Source organism: Azolla caroliniana, unplaced genomic scaffold (assembly GCF_043228905.1).
Source record: "Azolla caroliniana isolate FFs.n. ecotype wild unplaced genomic scaffold, voAzoCaro1.0.p SCAF_12, whole genome shotgun sequence".
Classification (NCBI taxonomy): Eukaryota; Viridiplantae; Streptophyta; class Polypodiopsida; order Salviniales; family Salviniaceae; genus Azolla; species Azolla caroliniana.
In genome coordinates this window covers 4,853,372-4,869,483 of record NW_028230447.1, presented here as the reverse complement: position 1 = coordinate 4,869,483, position 16,112 = coordinate 4,853,372, and the positions used below count along the sequence as shown (strand labels likewise).

Here is a 16,112-nt window from a genome sequence, read left to right as displayed (position 1 = left end):
TTAAGCAATTTTTAAATTTTAAAAATAAAAAATAAAAACCGTTTAAACCACAGTTTCTAACTGTTGAAACCGAACCGAACCATTGCCAATTGCTAGGAGCCAGCACAGACTTGAGATTTAAACTCCTAACATATCATGTAGGTTGCGTCTAGTGTGAAAACATAACACCATCAAACCGTCATGTATAATAACATTCGAATGTAAACCCGATAGATGCAACAAGTAGAATGATGCGAGTATAGCTTAGAGATTACATATCTTAAATTGGCCATATAATTTAGTTCTCTCTTTTATATTATACATATTGATTGGTATTGCCATTTGCTCCATAGCTACATAAATTTATGTACAAATATGGATATGCAACCAGGACAATATCATTAACAGTTTTGGAAAAGATATCCCAACAAACATGTATGTTACATTACATCTGAAATGTTCTCTTGCATCAAGAGGTTCTTCTCTATTGTCGATGACCTTCTGGCAGTTGAACTACATGATAAAATGGTACTTGCCTCTGTGGTAATCCATCCATACCTTCTTCTTCATCATCATCGAATTCCAGTATATACCTGAAATTCCGCGTTAAAAATCAGAATGATAGCTGGGAAATTAATTCAAAAATATCAGGATAACAAAAAATAAAGAAAGATATATGGTCACTCACTCGTCTGTTTTCCTCTGCAGCTCCACAAATGATGCATTCAACAATAATGCTCAGTTAAAATATACCCAATGAAGTTGTATATTTTGGATTCAAAATTATATCATTGATTCATATAAATGATAATTGATTAGTATTATCCATTCAATACCTTCCTATGAGCTGCAACTGCAGCCCTATACAAAGCTGTGGTTCCAGGATAAACAGCCAGAACTTGACAGCCTGTAGTAAACTCTTGTGCAGTTGAAGGGTCTGTTGCTTTAGGAAATGGGATGATGCATGAATATGGGAGTTTGTACTTCCTGCTAAATCCACAGAAATAGTAACAAAATATTTTCAAACAGAGTTTGCACCTCCAACTCAACCCCCAGAGAAAGAAACAAATACATACACACATAGTCACGGATCATAGCACTCACAAATAAAAGTTACAAATGCCATTTTTATAAGTTGCACTCTTTCTGTCCATATTTCGTTTCCAAGTTTGCACTTTGTGAGCAAGGTTCTTCATCAGATTCAATGAAGAGAAATAAAAATGAGTTATACGAGGAGAAAAGACCAAGAGAAGGAAATTTGTGGACAAACATCAGTTTTTGGGTGGAAGGATGAAGGTAATTTGAAGAGTAGGCTTCATGAAGTTCTAATCGGCTTGCCCAGATTGGTTCTTTGTATCATTGTCTTATGTTGTGAATATTACCTTGAGAACAGATGAGAATGTGTGGCATCACTTGGATACTTGCCTTTCTTCACTGTTAGGCTTCCCTGAATTATTTATTGTGGCCTTTACATACAAGGAGGCCATCTGTTTGAAAGACTTGACAGATATCCATTTCCATATCCATGAATAATATTTTTTTAACCCTAAATTGACAATGCACGTTGATCTGAATACACATTATTAGGTGACTCCAACTCTCCACAAAGCATAGATTGCAATGAGAATAGTGGATCCTAGTGACGTAAAAAAATTTAGGAGAGGCATCAATGGTGTGATCCTGACACACTGGTGCTCAACTATTAGGAGATGAACTAAATGTTCCCAAATCCTCTGGGGTATTATTGATACAAAAAATCTTGCCAAGCCTCTATAACCTATCAACCATCATTAAGTTCACACTCACTAGATGTTCAATTTCTGTAAAAATTCTAATATTTTTTTTTTATATTTAGCAAACGCATACTGTGCAAATTATCAAAGAGACGATGAAAGAGTAGGGGTCTGCTTTGACTTGACTTGCATTGATGCACATGGAGAAGAAAAAAATAGAAAGGCGAAACAGGTTTTTACTGCCAAAGAAGAAGAGCCTTTTTACATCTATTTATGCAAAGTTTAAAACACGTAAATATTCGTCTTTGTAGAGACATACATGCAAGTAAATATAGAAAGAAGAAACAGTTTTTTATACTGCCAAAGAACAGCATTTTTACATCTATTTACATAAAGTTTAAATACACACAAACAAACATGCAAGTTTAAATATTCGTCTTTGTAGAGACATACATACAAGTAAATAAAGAAAGAAGAAACAGTTTTTTATACTGCCAAAGAACAGCATTTTTACATCTATTTACATAAAGTTTAAATACACACAAACAAACATCTTTATAAATAAAGACACACATGCAGGTAAATAAAGAAATAAAGAAGTCAAGTGAAACCTTTGAATACTTTCATCTTCATCGCCAGGTTCTTCATCAATGACCTCAAACCTGCATAATTTCAATAATATTAAATGCAAAAATGGAAGGAAATCCAAAAGACAAATTTGCAACTTTAATCTATACGAAAATATGTATATACAAATTCCAGTGCAATAGCGTTAAGAATATCACACTTGTTTGATTCACGATCAAATCTGATCACTTTCACCACTATCCATTCATCCTTGTCTGCATTATCAGGCGATATTCTAGCAGCAACCTGAACACAAAAAATCATTATAAAAATAGAAACCCTGAACACAAATCATGTCCCTTAAATTAAGCAAATAGCTGGCTGGCATTAATACCTGATCTCCTACAAGCACTTGACTAGACTCTGCAGGTGATCTAAGGGTAAGAGATGGTGACGACAAACGAGATGGATCTGTCTCTGCTTTTATTCGCTTGCGCTTCTGTTCACCACCTTCTGTTGAAACAAATATTTAAATTTTATAATGAAATCTTTCTGAAAATACACACCACTTTACAGCTTACAATATCAATAATCAGTTTTAGAAAAGGTTGAATTACATCACCACAAAGTTAAACAAAAAGAGAAGTTTTGCCAGTAGTATAACTGGCCAGTTATATTAAATCATTATTCATCAATATCCTATACAGAATTGTGGACAATGATGTAAAAATATGTTATAAACTTGAAGAAAAGGAAGCATTTTCTTGTGATTTGAATCAAACCGCAAAATCCTAGCCAGTGCTTCAAATTTAAAGAAAAGAACATTTATGAGTTTTCTGAACAAAAAAAAACCTGATTTTTTCCGATGTGGTACAGCTTGCCCCGGAGTTATGAGACCATCAAGCACTTCAATTAATGTTGTAGAGATCCTTCAGGAACCCAGAAAAATAAAGTGAGGATCTAACTGTACAAATCAAAGAAAGAAAGACTTCATATGATACCTCTCTTCATCATCTGCACGAGCTTTTGCTTCATTGTATAATGCACGAAGTCTGATCCACAGTTTTTCTGAATATTTCTCAGCTACATCTGGGCCTGACATTTAATCGATTTTGTAACTATAAATATTCAAACAAAAGATCTTAGAAAAATTGAGAGTGTAGCCATGAAATTATAGAAATCCAGAACCATTATGAACCAAAACATTCTTGCTCATAGTGGATCTGGATTTCTATAATGTCATGGGTATACTCTCAATGCCTGATAGCCCGGTACTCTCTGTCCACTAATCAATCAGATAGTTTGTGTTTGCTTGCGAGTCTCCACCTACTTGCTGTTCTTTTTCTCACCCCAATTTCCATTCCCTGCCTCTTCTTACTCTTGCCCAAACTCGAGCCATGCAAAGGATAGAATATGGATCTTATACAACAATTTTGTGATCTCTTTTGTGATTTGCAATGAAGTTTATAGTCTGTATCTTACCTATTTGAAGTTGCTATAAGGTTTATATGCATCATGCCTGTAATCTTCAATATGTGTGTGTGCATATATATATACACACACGCTTCATTTTCCATTTCTGATTCAATACTGGCTTTTGCTTCAGCCCTTGACAGTTTGAACCGGATATCTTCTTCTTATATATATCCATAAAAATGGGCCCACATATCAATTCATTTCCGTTTCTAACATTTACATTTACATCGAGCAGCAATTATGACTGCCTTTACATCACCAACTACCATTATTATACCTTCTCTATCTTACCAACTCCAAATACATAACAATGAGAAGATTTCATGATGCGGTTTACAGGATTCAACCAGAAAGAAGGTCATGGAGCTGCCTTGTACCTTGACCCATAAAAAAGCAATTGTGTGCATCTTATTTATATACATTTAGTAGAGTTTTTATATATACCCCCAAACCTCTTCTTTGCCTACGTTGTGGCTATATAAATAGCATATCCATTAATATGGGGCACTTACTAGCATGACAACAAGCATCACCTATTTACCTAATGATCATGGCAAGTACTTCAAGGTAACCCAGTGTCAATGCATTGTGCATTCAGCCTCTCCTCTGTCTATTTAGGGGTCATGTGAAATACACAACATATCCATCAAAATATGGGTATCCAATAAGCATGAGAACAAGCTTCACATACTTCATAAACAGCTATGAAGAATACTTCAAGGTAATCAAAGCTTAAGGAAGAGCAGACCAATGGAAGCACGCAATGCAAATGGAGTCAAATGGAAGTCAGATAAAACTGAGGAGTGCATTGTGTGCACAGATAGGATTTGGTGGTAGATCATGACCACAAGGGCTATAAAACATCATCACCACATGCAAGTGTCTTACCTGCTCATTGTCATGCCACCAGAGCATGGGTAGCGGAATCCATGAAATTTATTAAGAACACAACCTAAGGAAGACACGAGGTGGATTGAATTTATAGTGGGTGACAAAAGCAATTTCTAAACTCGCCAATGTCAAATTCATTGCCCCACCTGCACAATTGCTAGAATGGTATCAGAGCTTAGTGAGTTGATGTGATGATACAGTTGATGATCCCGTTGATAACTTGATCAACCCCCCAATCACTTGTATAGAGAGGGGTGAACGCAAGCATAAAGGATTGACCAGCCAATCACAGTTATAGATAGGGGGTGAATGCAAGCATACAGGAGAAGTTGGCCGTGTGAAGTTCCATAGAGCTTAAAAATGGAAACTGTGTCAGTAATACGATGGAATGTAACAACATTTTCACACAATCCACAAAACTCGACTTAATTCAATAGAAAACGTCGAATTCTACCAGAAAAAATCCATGCTCAAGAAGAAAAAAACAACATTTGACGAGGTTCCGCCTCAAGTGGAGAGATTCCACGTTAGCCCGTGTATTAAGAACGTTTCTCTGATCTCTGTGTGTGCGATTAAACCTTTCAAGACATTGATGCAAGAAGGAGAAGCAAGGGAGAGAGATACTGACTGGTATTGTGCAGCCGGATGTGGATCTTGTTGATCTTCGTTATGACGCTTTCTTGGCTCCTCCTGAGACTCTCCAGCTCTCTCAGGCGTTCATTCGCCGACTCGAAATTAGCCATGGCGCCGTCTCTGTCTCTGTCTCTGTCTCTCTGTCTCTGACTGTGACTGTGTCTGTTGAAAAGCAAATATGTACCAATAATAATTTAGGTCAAAATTCGAGGGCTGCCCCTAGGGTTTCCAAATTTCCCATACGTACCCCTTGCGTTCAAACAAAATCTCATGTGGCATGAATGTGGGGTGGACATTGGACACAAACACAAACACGGAGGGGCATGGGGACGTGGACAAGCGACACAAGACATTGTCACTGACATGAACACACATACATATATGGGTGAGGACATTGCGTACCCCTTGCGTTCAAACGGGGTGGACATTGGACACAAACACAAACGCGGAGGGGCATGGGGACGTGGACAAGCGACACTGACACTGACACTGACATGGACATGGACTCAAACACAAACATGAACACACATACATATATGGGCGAGGACACAAATTAGGGACATGAATACGAACGGGGACAGGGTCTGGGACGAGGATATCGACAAGCAAGGTGGATTTGGACAAGAACAAGGTTAGGGACATGGATGTGGACAAGAACAAGATTAGGGACATGAACATGTGAACAAGGACAGGTGGACGTGGACGTGCTAAACAAATCTCGTATAATCATCATTGGTATCTCTCATCATCAATTGTTAATTGGTCTTTCATGTGTATGGTCAAAATTTATATCTATTTTTGTCTCCCCTTGTAGCATGTCATTTTCTGTGTCGTGATAGTCCCAAGCATTTTGTTTTACCGAGTGGAAGTGTGGAGTGGCGGTCTCTCACTTAGTAGTGCATGCAATGACACGGTGAGAATTCAATATTTGTTTCTCGTGTTTAATAGCTAAGAGTTAAATCCTCAATTCCCTAGATTCGTTTGCTATTAGAAACAATGTGTTGAGCTTATAGAGATGTTGGCCATGCAAAGTTGAGTGTACATAGGATATCACAAAAGACAAGGATATGCCCAACCACAAATTGCCAAAACGTACTTGGAACATTAGATGCAAGGTATAAAAAACTAATGACTGCAAAATCTTCTTACCTTGTTGGGTGCTTGAAATTCTAAAATGATTTACAAAATGGAAAGTGGCCAATTTATGGGAGTTCTCGGGTGATGCTATAAAACCTGGGATCATCAAGGATGAAGTGGCAATGTGTGAAAATGACAAAATTGGAAGGTTGCATTGCAAATGGTATCCGTCGATTTTGATCACTACCGCTATGTTGTCTCATAGGGTTGTATTCTCTACTTGTGTGATTGATCTAGAGATTAAGTATTATAATTTATAATGTTGATTGGATCTAGAAGTAGGATGGCTTGTTCGATGGTCACTATAATCTGAATGTCATACTCAAATCTCCACCAATATGAGACAACACATATGTGCATGCATTATTTTCCACACAATGAATTTTTACTAAATACATAGTTGTAACCCCCGTTATACAAGGGCCTAGGGTTTGAGCCTCTATAAGAAGGCTAGCTACCTTCGTGAAGGGGATCATTTTTATTATTTGGGAGAGAGACTTTTATCGTATGGCAAAGCTCTAGCTTCGTACATGTGTTCATCCTTCTTCTTCAAACCCAGGGCACAATCCACATTTGAACTCAACAACATGGGACGTTGATGGAGGATTCAAAATTGCCTCTCACCTTCACAATGGGGTGGTCTAACACCCTTCCCCCCTTATGAATTAGCTTGCACGTAGCCCTAAGGTTAAAGAGTTATGTTTTACAATTATGCACGTACCACCTGATGTATACGAAGGAGTGCATTTGCTCGAAGATTTGTTTAGTCTTCATAGGCTAAATATTTCACACACATAACCATATCCCATGTCTCTTGACTATTTATTGCAAGTTTTTATGCCTGGAACGAATTGTGTCATCTTAGTGACGATCCACCATGATTGGGGTGATACGTTGTAAAGAGGACACATGGTGGATCGCGTTCTTGAAGGGTGAATTTAAGCTATTGTCATGCATTGCTCACGACACCATTACTTGTCATTGATTGACATATACATGCACCAATTCTTCCAACCATGTTCATGTTGCGAGGCTTGCTTGTCATGGAGCATCCAGTTTGTTTGATCCAACCCTGATGAAAGAAATATCATTTCAGTAGGCAAGGGGAGAGTGGAGGGCCTCGATGTACGAACTCGAGATCGAGAACGAGGAACCACTCATTACAATGACCATGTTATGGGGTGGTCCAAATGAAACGAGTTGACAAGATGGCAATGTCCTCGTAGCATTTGATGTCAACCTCAAATGCAGATATAAATATAAGGTTGTCATGTCGGTAGGTTGTTGTCAATGTCCAATAACGATGAAATGTTGATTCACTCATCATATATCATTATAGTTCATGTATCCACAATTAGGCAGAGTGGCTATCATATAACATGTAGTTTCTTTCAGGGAACTCTCTATAATAAGCACCTATTGTTTTCTCAAAGAAGTGGTTGGGAGGGGGGGGAGGAGGATTATGTAAGGTACAAGTCACGATTGAAAGCTGATGACGAGCATGAGAGTAGTCATCGTTTGTTGGCATTTGCTCCACAACCCGGTTAGGAATCGACAACAGCTTGCTTGGCTGAAGCTTGAACGAACCGTTCAACCGTTTTTAAATGGTTTGACGATTCAGTTCGGTTGGGTTTAGGCTTAAGCTTCCTTAATCGGTTTGAGCTCGGTTTGGGATGGCTCAAGTTGAACTGTACCGATTTGACCGGCTTGGCTAAACAGGTTTATGCTTAACGGGTTAGGCCAAACTGGTTCGCCTTAAACGGTTTAGGAACTGGTTGGGTTCAAGTTTGGAAACTCCCACCCAATGGTTGGGGGAGTAAGTCTCTAGAGAGCAGGAGAGAGAGCGGGCGAAGTAGTTTCAGGGTGTATCGGATGGATACATTGAGAAGCATGGATGATGGGTGAATGGATCAAGAAACATATATGTATGTACATTAATGGTTAGAGACCCCTATTTTCTTATCAATGCGCAAATCATGGAGCTTAGGGGGTGGAATAGAAAATCCCATTCATAAGAAAAATCTATTCGTTGTTTTTCTTTGGAAGAATAAGGGGTGGGCCCTTTTGTCGTCCCTTGCTGATTCACACGGGATTTCGCGTGCCCCATGGTACTCGGGTTGGAGCGTGAGCCAGCCGTACGTCCGGCTACTGGACTTTCACCATCTGGGGTGCAGCACTCCAACCCATATCCTGCTGTTGCATGGACATGGACATGGATGGACAATGGACATAGAGAGAGATAAGGACATCATGGATGGAAATAAGTTATAACTACCTAACTAACTTCTATATGCATGTATGTATGTATGTATGTATGTATGTATGTATGTATGTATTTTCTTTGTGTCATGTGGAACTGGAAACCCTAATTCTGCTTACTGTTGTCTGTTTTTTTTTCCCCTTTCCTCACACACACACAATTTTCAAAATTTGAAAGCTTGTTTTCCCGCTTCAACTGCCCCCCCCCCTTCCCTTCAGTTCTCTCTCTCTCTCTCTGCGGATCCTGCCTGAGCATTTCTCTGTGTATTTCTCTGAGTATCTTCTCATCTCTGCCTGCGTATCTCTTTCGCTCTGTGTGTGTGTGTGTGTGTGTGTGTGTGTGTGTGTGTGTCTGTTTGATTCTATCCATCCATCCATCCATCCGTCCATTGATCGACATAACTTCTGATTCCATATCTCTCTGTCTCTACTGCCTGCCTGCATACCTGCCCACAAAGCTTCCTCCTCACCATAACCCTCCATGGGAGCTTCCAACAGCAGAGAAGGGACCTTATCCGTCTCAGACAGCGAAGATGACTCATCCTCCAACCCCTCTACCCCCACCAAGCTCTCTGAAACCTCCCCCTCCTCCGCTTCCTTTTATTCCCCCTCCGTTGCACAGATTGCTTCGCCATCGCCATCGCTCCTGGCAGATCTTAGCCTCAGCTCCCTCTCACTCAACGGCTCTCGCACCCCTGCTGTCGCTACAGCTGCCGCCAAGCAGACCGCCAAGCTTTATCGCCATGTTGGTGGTAACACTCCTAAAGCACAGTGGATCGTCTCCGAAAAGCTCGTCAGATGGAAATTTGTCAGAGATCGCGAATCCGCAGATGACTCAGATGATGATGAAGACGAAGACGAAGACGATTTCTCTGACAGCGATGGTGGTTTCCGATCTTGGAACCTTCAGATCGGACAGAACGTGAAAGCTCGTGTGGGTTCTCACCTTCAGATGAAGTACTTCGATGAGCAGCTTCGTGCGGATTTCGTTCACAAAGGTGTGTGGGCCCTCAAATTCTTCACCTTAGAAGACTACAAGGACTTTGTCGCCGAATTTCTTAACTGCACTTTCGAGAACACTTACCTTCTGGAAGCAACCGAAGAGAACAAGATGAAAGTGTTTGGGAAGGATTTCATGGATTGGGCAAACCCTGATCACAAGGCAGACGAGTCTGTTTGGGAAGATGCAGAAGATGGGGTATTTGAGAAAGACCCTGGTTTAGGGAAGAAGGATCTGAAAGAGGCCTTTAATGAGACAAGCTCGGGAGGTATTCAAAGTTTAGTGATGGGAGCTTTAGACCATAGTTTCTTGGTGAGTGATAATGGTATTGAAGCAGTAAAGAATATGGCATCAGGAGTACGTGGCAAAGGAACGACTGTGAAGTATGAGAAGACAATGTCAGGGATTGATTCAAATTCAACTCCAAAGAAAGCAATGCTAATGAGGGGAGAGATGAATATGATGCTGTTAAGCCCTGCGGCAGATAAGCTGCATTCCTCTGGTGTCCATCAGCTTGACCTTCCGACAGGCAAAGTTGTGGCCGAGTGGAAATTCGAGAAGGATGGCACCCCCATCACGATGCTTGACATGACCAACGAGAGCAAAGGTGCACAGCTTGATGTGTCTGGTTCTACTTTCCTGGGCCTCGATGACAACAGGTTGTGCCGATGGGACATGAGAGATCGGCATGGCATTGTTCAAGACATCTCTAGCCCTGTCTTGAACTGGACTGATGGGCATCAGTTCACACGGGGCACAAATTTCCAGTGTTTCGCGACTACAGGCGATGGATTTGTTGCTGTTGGTTCCAAAGATGGGAAAGTTCGATTGTATGGCAATAGCTCCATGAGGATGGCTAAGACTGCTTTCCCTGGTTTAGGCTCACCGATCACTCATATTGATGTAACCTTTGATGGCAAATGGGTTCTTGCTACCACTGATAGCTACCTCATCCTTATTAGTACGATGTTTAAGGATAAAGATGGGAAGACGAAGACAGGGTTTTCTGGGAGAGGTGGCAACAAGTTTGCTCCTCCCAGACTTCTTAAGCTCACTCCTCTTGATACTCATCTAGCTGGACCTGATAGTAAGCTACGGAATGGTCAATTCTCTTGGGTGAGTCCATCTTCTGGTTCACTTTTCATTTAAAATTTCCCTGTGTGTTTAGAATTAACATGGTGCTAAATCTTATTCTGTGTTAGTTCCTTTGTAGAAACGATAATAGAAGTGATAGTGGAGTCATGTGAATCTTTTGTAGGAATGACAAATGAATGCATAGGCTTGTATTTTCAGTTCTTTTGTAGGCAATAAAGCCATGTTTGCCATGCATTTGTCTCTTTTATTTGAGTCTTTTTTTTTCTTTCTTGTAAGGGTGGGTGACATTTTCTTTAATCCAGTTACTATTTGATTTTTGTGTACCTCTCTACATCTACAATATTTGTAGGAATAACAGTGTTTACTGCAACATCTTGTGATTTGGGTTTAAGAAATCTTTCATTTCTCTTAATCATGAACACCTTTTTATGCTATTTCCCACACTTTTTGACAGTACCAATGGTTGATGCATGTTCATTTGGTATGGAAAAACTATTTTCTCTCTCTATCTTTGTAAGATATCTCCAAATCATTTTTTTTAAAATTTCCTTACAAATGATAATTCTATCATTTTCTATCTAAGCTTGTGGAAAGTGAATTCTGAAAGCAAAATTCTTGGGAGAAAAGTGGTAGATAGGTGACTACTAAGAAATGAATTAGCAAATGCTGTGTAAGGGGGAAAATGTTGTTTAAACTATGATCTTTAACTATGAAACATAATATCAGATCCATAGTTTTATGTTTGCGCCCATGGCCCTCTAATATAAAACATAAGCGTTTTGAAATAACCCTTCTATCATTATATTTATACATTCTCTTTGTTATTAAAATTTGATGGACATACAAAGGCAATATTCTTTCATGTTGTCACTGAACATGTAACTTATTGTTTTTGTGCATTTTGTTTCATATGAATTGTGAAACAGGTGACAGAAAGTGGGAAACATGAGCGGCATCTCGTGGCAACTGCTGGGAAATTCAGTGTGATCTGGAATTTCCAGAGGGTAAAAGAGGGAGATGAGTTTCATGAGTGCTATCGGAATGCAAAAGGGTTCAAGTGTTGCTATTGCTACAAGGTGGTTCTCCGTGAGGTTTCAGTGGTGGACAGCAAATTCATGCATGAAAAATTTACTGTGGATTCATCTCCAGATGAAGCACCCCTTGTGGTGGCCACTCCTAACAAGGTCAGCTCTTTCAATATGTGGAGAGGCTAGTAAGAACCTCGAAACAGTGGAATGAAAGTTTTTCTGGGATTATTCTTGCCAACTCGGCAATAGACTATTATTTTCTATGATGCATGCTTCGTGTTTGCTCCACACACAGACCCAGCTATGTTAGATCAAAATTTACAATTCGGTTCAGTCTTGCAATGATGTAACTTGTTAGTGTCTTTTTCTTCTGATATTGCACCTGTATGGGTCGGTTGATTCGTGCAATGTTTTCCCTTTGTGTGGTCATTGTTCTCTAGTCCTGTGCTTTCACAATGGTGCTCCAACTTTCACATGTTGTAATGCTGATTATCATTTCATTTAATCGATCAAAGTGTGGTCTTCACTCATGTCATGGAGGAAGAAGTAGAGAAAATGCCATTTCTCCCATTGAGAGGAGCCTTCAGTTGGGCTCATGATGCCATTCTTAGGTTTTGTATAAGAGTAATTCTTGGGTACATGATGCCATTCTTTGCTATGCTTTACCTTGGTTAACCTGGTCTTTTGTAATACACGTTATCTCTCATAGAATCAGAATTGTCATGCATATGAAATTATTCAATCTAGTAATATTAAAATTTCTTGCTATTCTTGATCTTGAAGCAAGGTAAAATAAGTGTTCCAAGATAGTCCAACTTTGGCTTGCATATTTTGTAATGTCTTTGTTGGTGCTCAGTTTGTATGTTAAGACAACTGATTGAAATTATCAGACACTACTTTGCTTCATAAGGAGAGTGTTTTAGGGTCCATATGGTTGCTGTGTTTCAAAAATGTAGAAAAGTTATGAAAGGACCCCCTAAACTAATGTAAGTAGGCAGTGAGGCATTGAGAATGTCATTTGTATCAGAAAAAGAGAGTTGGATTTGCATATGACTAGCTGACTATGTCGTCTTATTCCAAAAATTGTAGATAAAAAATTGTTCCTCTATTGCATATTATCTTCAAGCTAATGGGGGAAAATGGAAACTTGGTATTAAAATTCATGGAGTTGGTAGAAGACAAGCCGACATGATGCTATGGAATAAAATATTTACATGGTGCTATGGAATGCATATCTAGATGATGCTATGGAGTTTCATGTATTTTATCTATGATGATTCACCATTCTTTTAGTGTAGGGACAATAAATGTTACATCCTAGAGAAATTCATGTGAATGAATGGAAGATACATGTGTGAGTATCGAGGGCTAGGAATCCCTAAATTTTAACTAATTTGGTGGTTTAGTTGGGCATTGTGGGTGACACTAGTGCGATATGCATAGATAGGATATTGTGGTACGTAAGTATAAAGATGACGGGATCCCATTGTCCCCCCCCCCCCCCCAAAAAAATAAAAATAAATTGTAAGAATTATGCCTAAATCTTCATTCTTCCTTTATATTGTGCTACAAAGAGAGTCTCCCTATGGACTTTTGTTTCAAGTGGCACATCCTCCACGAGCATCACAATAGTTAGAGTGAAAGAAATATTTGGATGCGTGAAACAATTTCCACATGTCTCGAGGCAAGCAATTTGTTACAACTTATGACCATTGCAAATTCTCAATGCAAAGTGAGAACAAAGAGAGTGTCTTGCCATGGACTTTGTTTCAGGTGGCACATCCTCCATGAGCGTCCTAGTGAGTCATGCACAATAATTATTGGGATGATTGAACAATGTCCACATCTTTTGAGGTAATCAATTTGTTGCAATAATTGCTAATGCTCAATGCAAAGTCGGTAGAATATCTCTATGGATTTCATTATTGAACTGCCCACAACCACAAGAGGCATGGTAGTGGATTTACTACATTTAGTAAGTTTATTGTTGCGAAAAATGCACACACAACACACAACACACAACACACAACAAATCCAGAGTCAAGCACATATATATTCATGGATGTTTAAACTATTGGCATCCCTTGTGTGTTACCACCCCCTGCACAAAATTGCATCTCATTGTGGTCAAAAAGTTTCTCTTGGACATTTTGGTTCGTTAGAGGTGTTCGAATTGAACATAATCCTAGTGGTCAATACAGCCAAATGCATCCACCCATCCCATCCTACGGCCATCCGGGGGGTGCCCATCAGTGGTTGATGCAATCCATTGGGCTTCATCCTATTTATATGTACATATGTTGTACATATATGCTTATGGATAGGAAACTGCAACAGCTCAACTCGGCTCGAGCCTGAAGTGAACCGCTACATTGTTTTGAAATGGTTTCTCGGCTCGTTTAGGCTTGATCTTCCTTAACCGGTTTGAGCTCGGATAGGGATGGCTCAAGACGAACCGAACCGAATTGGGACAAGCCGTTTAAGGCTTAATCGGCTTGACTAAACTGGTTTGGGAACAGGTTCCAAACCGATTTAAGCTTAACCGGTAAAGCTGAACCTGAACCGTTACCTATTCCTACAAATTCTGGAGGCAGAGACAGAGGAAGAGGAGAGGCAGAGAGGCAGAGGAAGGAAGGAAGGAAGGAAGGAAGGAGGGAGGGAGGGAAGTAGGTAGGTTCTGTTGATGATCATGGCTGCTGCTCCTGGTATCTTGAAGGTGGGCTGGATTGGCACTGGTCTCATGGGCCTACCCATGTGCTCCCACCTCCTCCTCCAGCAGGCCCCTGGCCTACTACCCCCACTCTCAGTCACAGTCTACAACCGTACCCCCGGCAAAGCTCAGCCCCTGGGTGACCTGGGAGCCACCCTAGTTGATTCCCCGCTCGCCCTCGCCCAGCGCAGCGATGTAGTGTTCACCATGCTCACCTCGGCCGCCGATGTCCGCCAGGTGCTCCTCGGCCCCTCGGGCGTCTTGTCCGCTCTCAAGCCCGGCTCCTTCATCGTGGATTGCACCAGCAGCGAGCCCTCCCTAGCCCGCGAGCTCTACGACCTCGGCCTCTCCAAAGGCGTGGCTTGCGTTGACGCCCCTGTTTCCGGAGGTGATGTCGGTGCTCGCCATGCCACCCTCTCATTCTTCGCCGGTGGCGATGAAGAGGCTGTCCAGAAGCTCAATCCTCTTTTCAGATGTATGGGCAAGGTCACTTACATGGGCCCTGCTGGGTCAGGCCAAACTTGCAAGCTCGCAAACCAGATCTCAGTTGCAGCCAATTGCACGGGACTCTCTGAGGGCATCCTCTATGCCGAGAAAGCGGGTCTCAACCCGGGGTTGTTTCTTAAAGCTGTATCAGGAGGTGCTGCTGGTTCTAAGATAATGGATGTCTATGGTCCTAAGATATTAGAGAGGGATTTCGCTCCCGGAGGATTTGCAGAGAATATGGTCAAGGACCTTGGCACAGCTATCAAAGAGGGTCAGGCCATGGGATCATCTTTTCCTGGTTTAGCCTTGACACAACAACTTTTCCTTTCCCTTGTTGCTCATGGAGATGGTCGGCTTGGTTGCCAAGCTGCATTTTTGAGCCTTCAGCGCCTCAACAACTTGGCTGCTTCAAACGAAAGTCATGATATATAATATATAATGGATGTGAATTTCTTGATCAGGTATGCCCTCACATCATTTCCTACTTCGTTTTGCTCATACATGAGATCCCAACTCATCCATTGGGAAATGGAAACACCATTTGTTTTTTTATACAACCTCTGAGAATGATGGACTCTAATCTTGCTAGCTGGCTGTTATGTGAGTGAAATTCCCCATGTCAAAGACATCTGCATTTAATAATCTGGATGCCTTGTGTGCCCCCTTGCATCTTGTCACAGCCAACCTTATCATACATGTACTCCATAGATTATTGCAGTTCAGTAGAGATTAATAGACAGTGAAGAAAAGACTGTCGAGTATGTACAATAGAGTGTTCAAAACAAAATGAGAGCCTGTGATACGTATAATCTCATGGAAGGAATCCATCAAACAGATACCACCAAGAGCAGCCACCTCAAAAAGAGATGAAGCAAGATAATTTTACCCAGTGTTCAATGCTCTGAAGTAAACAAAGAGATTGTAAAAAAATGCAAGGAAATAAGAAATAAGTGTTCTTTGTAAAACTATATCGTTGATGAAGATGAGAGAAATCAGAAGAAAAATTATATAGCAACAAAATCTTCACTAGAATTACAAACCTTTATGCATTTTGCAAGTAGAGAGATCATGACAAAACCGTTCTCACTTACCATGAAGAAGGTGCTTGATCAATAGCA

The 16,112-nt window shown here is 40.5% G+C and overlaps 2 protein-coding genes and 1 pseudogene across 4 annotated transcripts; 2 read left to right on the top strand and 1 right to left on the bottom strand.

Moving 5' to 3' along the window:
- Window positions 1–257: 257 nt before the first annotated feature.
- Window positions 258–5,440, bottom strand: LOC147856901 (SAGA-associated factor 29 homolog A-like). 3 transcript variants are annotated; one of them, XM_087328052.1, is made up of 10 exons: window positions 5,275–5,440; window positions 3,281–3,374; window positions 3,132–3,208; window positions 2,674–2,792; window positions 2,500–2,585; window positions 2,324–2,374; window positions 1,084–1,169; window positions 816–969; window positions 668–681; window positions 258–572 (listed from the first exon to the last, which is right to left on the bottom strand). In XM_087328052.1, exons 1-10 carry the CDS (start codon window positions 5,387–5,389, stop codon window positions 493–495), a joined length of 876 nt encoding a protein of 291 aa, XP_087184178.1. In that variant the 5' UTR covers window positions 5,390–5,440; the 3' UTR covers window positions 258–492. The 3 variants fall into 3 exon arrangements, with proteins under 3 accessions (XP_087184178.1, XP_087184179.1, XP_087184180.1); XM_087328053.1 differs by lacking the exon at window positions 1,084–1,169; XM_087328054.1 differs by lacking the exon at window positions 1,084–1,169 and having other exon boundaries at window positions 816–966.
- A 3,670-nt stretch (window positions 5,441–9,110) lies between these two features.
- Window positions 9,111–12,328, top strand: LOC147856900 (protein CYPRO4-like). Its single transcript, XM_087328051.1, has 2 exons — window positions 9,111–10,791; window positions 11,697–12,328. The coding sequence occupies exons 1-2, from the start codon at window positions 9,157–9,159 to the stop codon at window positions 11,982–11,984; spliced, it is 1,923 nt and encodes a 640-aa protein (XP_087184177.1). The 5' UTR covers window positions 9,111–9,156; the 3' UTR covers window positions 11,985–12,328.
- Window positions 12,329–14,443: 2,115 nt separating this feature from the next.
- Window positions 14,444–15,455, top strand: LOC147856899 (putative 3-hydroxyisobutyrate dehydrogenase-like 1, mitochondrial pseudogene; annotated as a pseudogene).
- Window positions 15,456–16,112: the final 657 nt, after the last annotated feature.

Bases quoted from the DNA above. Each gene is read 5' to 3' on its own strand.
- LOC147856901 (XM_087328052.1), bottom strand. From the start codon at position 5,389: ATGGCTAATTTCGAGTCGGCGAATGAACGCCTGAGAGAGCTGGAGAGT. The intron at 3,209-3,280 runs GTATCATATGAA...GGGTTCCTGAAG, and splicing joins CGTGCAGATGATGAAGAGAG to GATCTCTACAACATTAATTG. The intron at 2,586-2,673 runs GTATTAATGCCA...TTTTGTGTTCAG, and splicing joins AAGTGCTTGTAGGAGATCAG to GTTGCTGCTAGAATATCGCC.
- LOC147856900 (XM_087328051.1), top strand. From the start codon at position 9,157: ATGGGAGCTTCCAACAGCAGAGAAGGGACCTTATCCGTCTCAGACAGC. The intron at 10,792-11,696 runs GTGAGTCCATCT...ATTGTGAAACAG, and splicing joins GGAATGGTCAATTCTCTTGG to GTGACAGAAAGTGGGAAACA.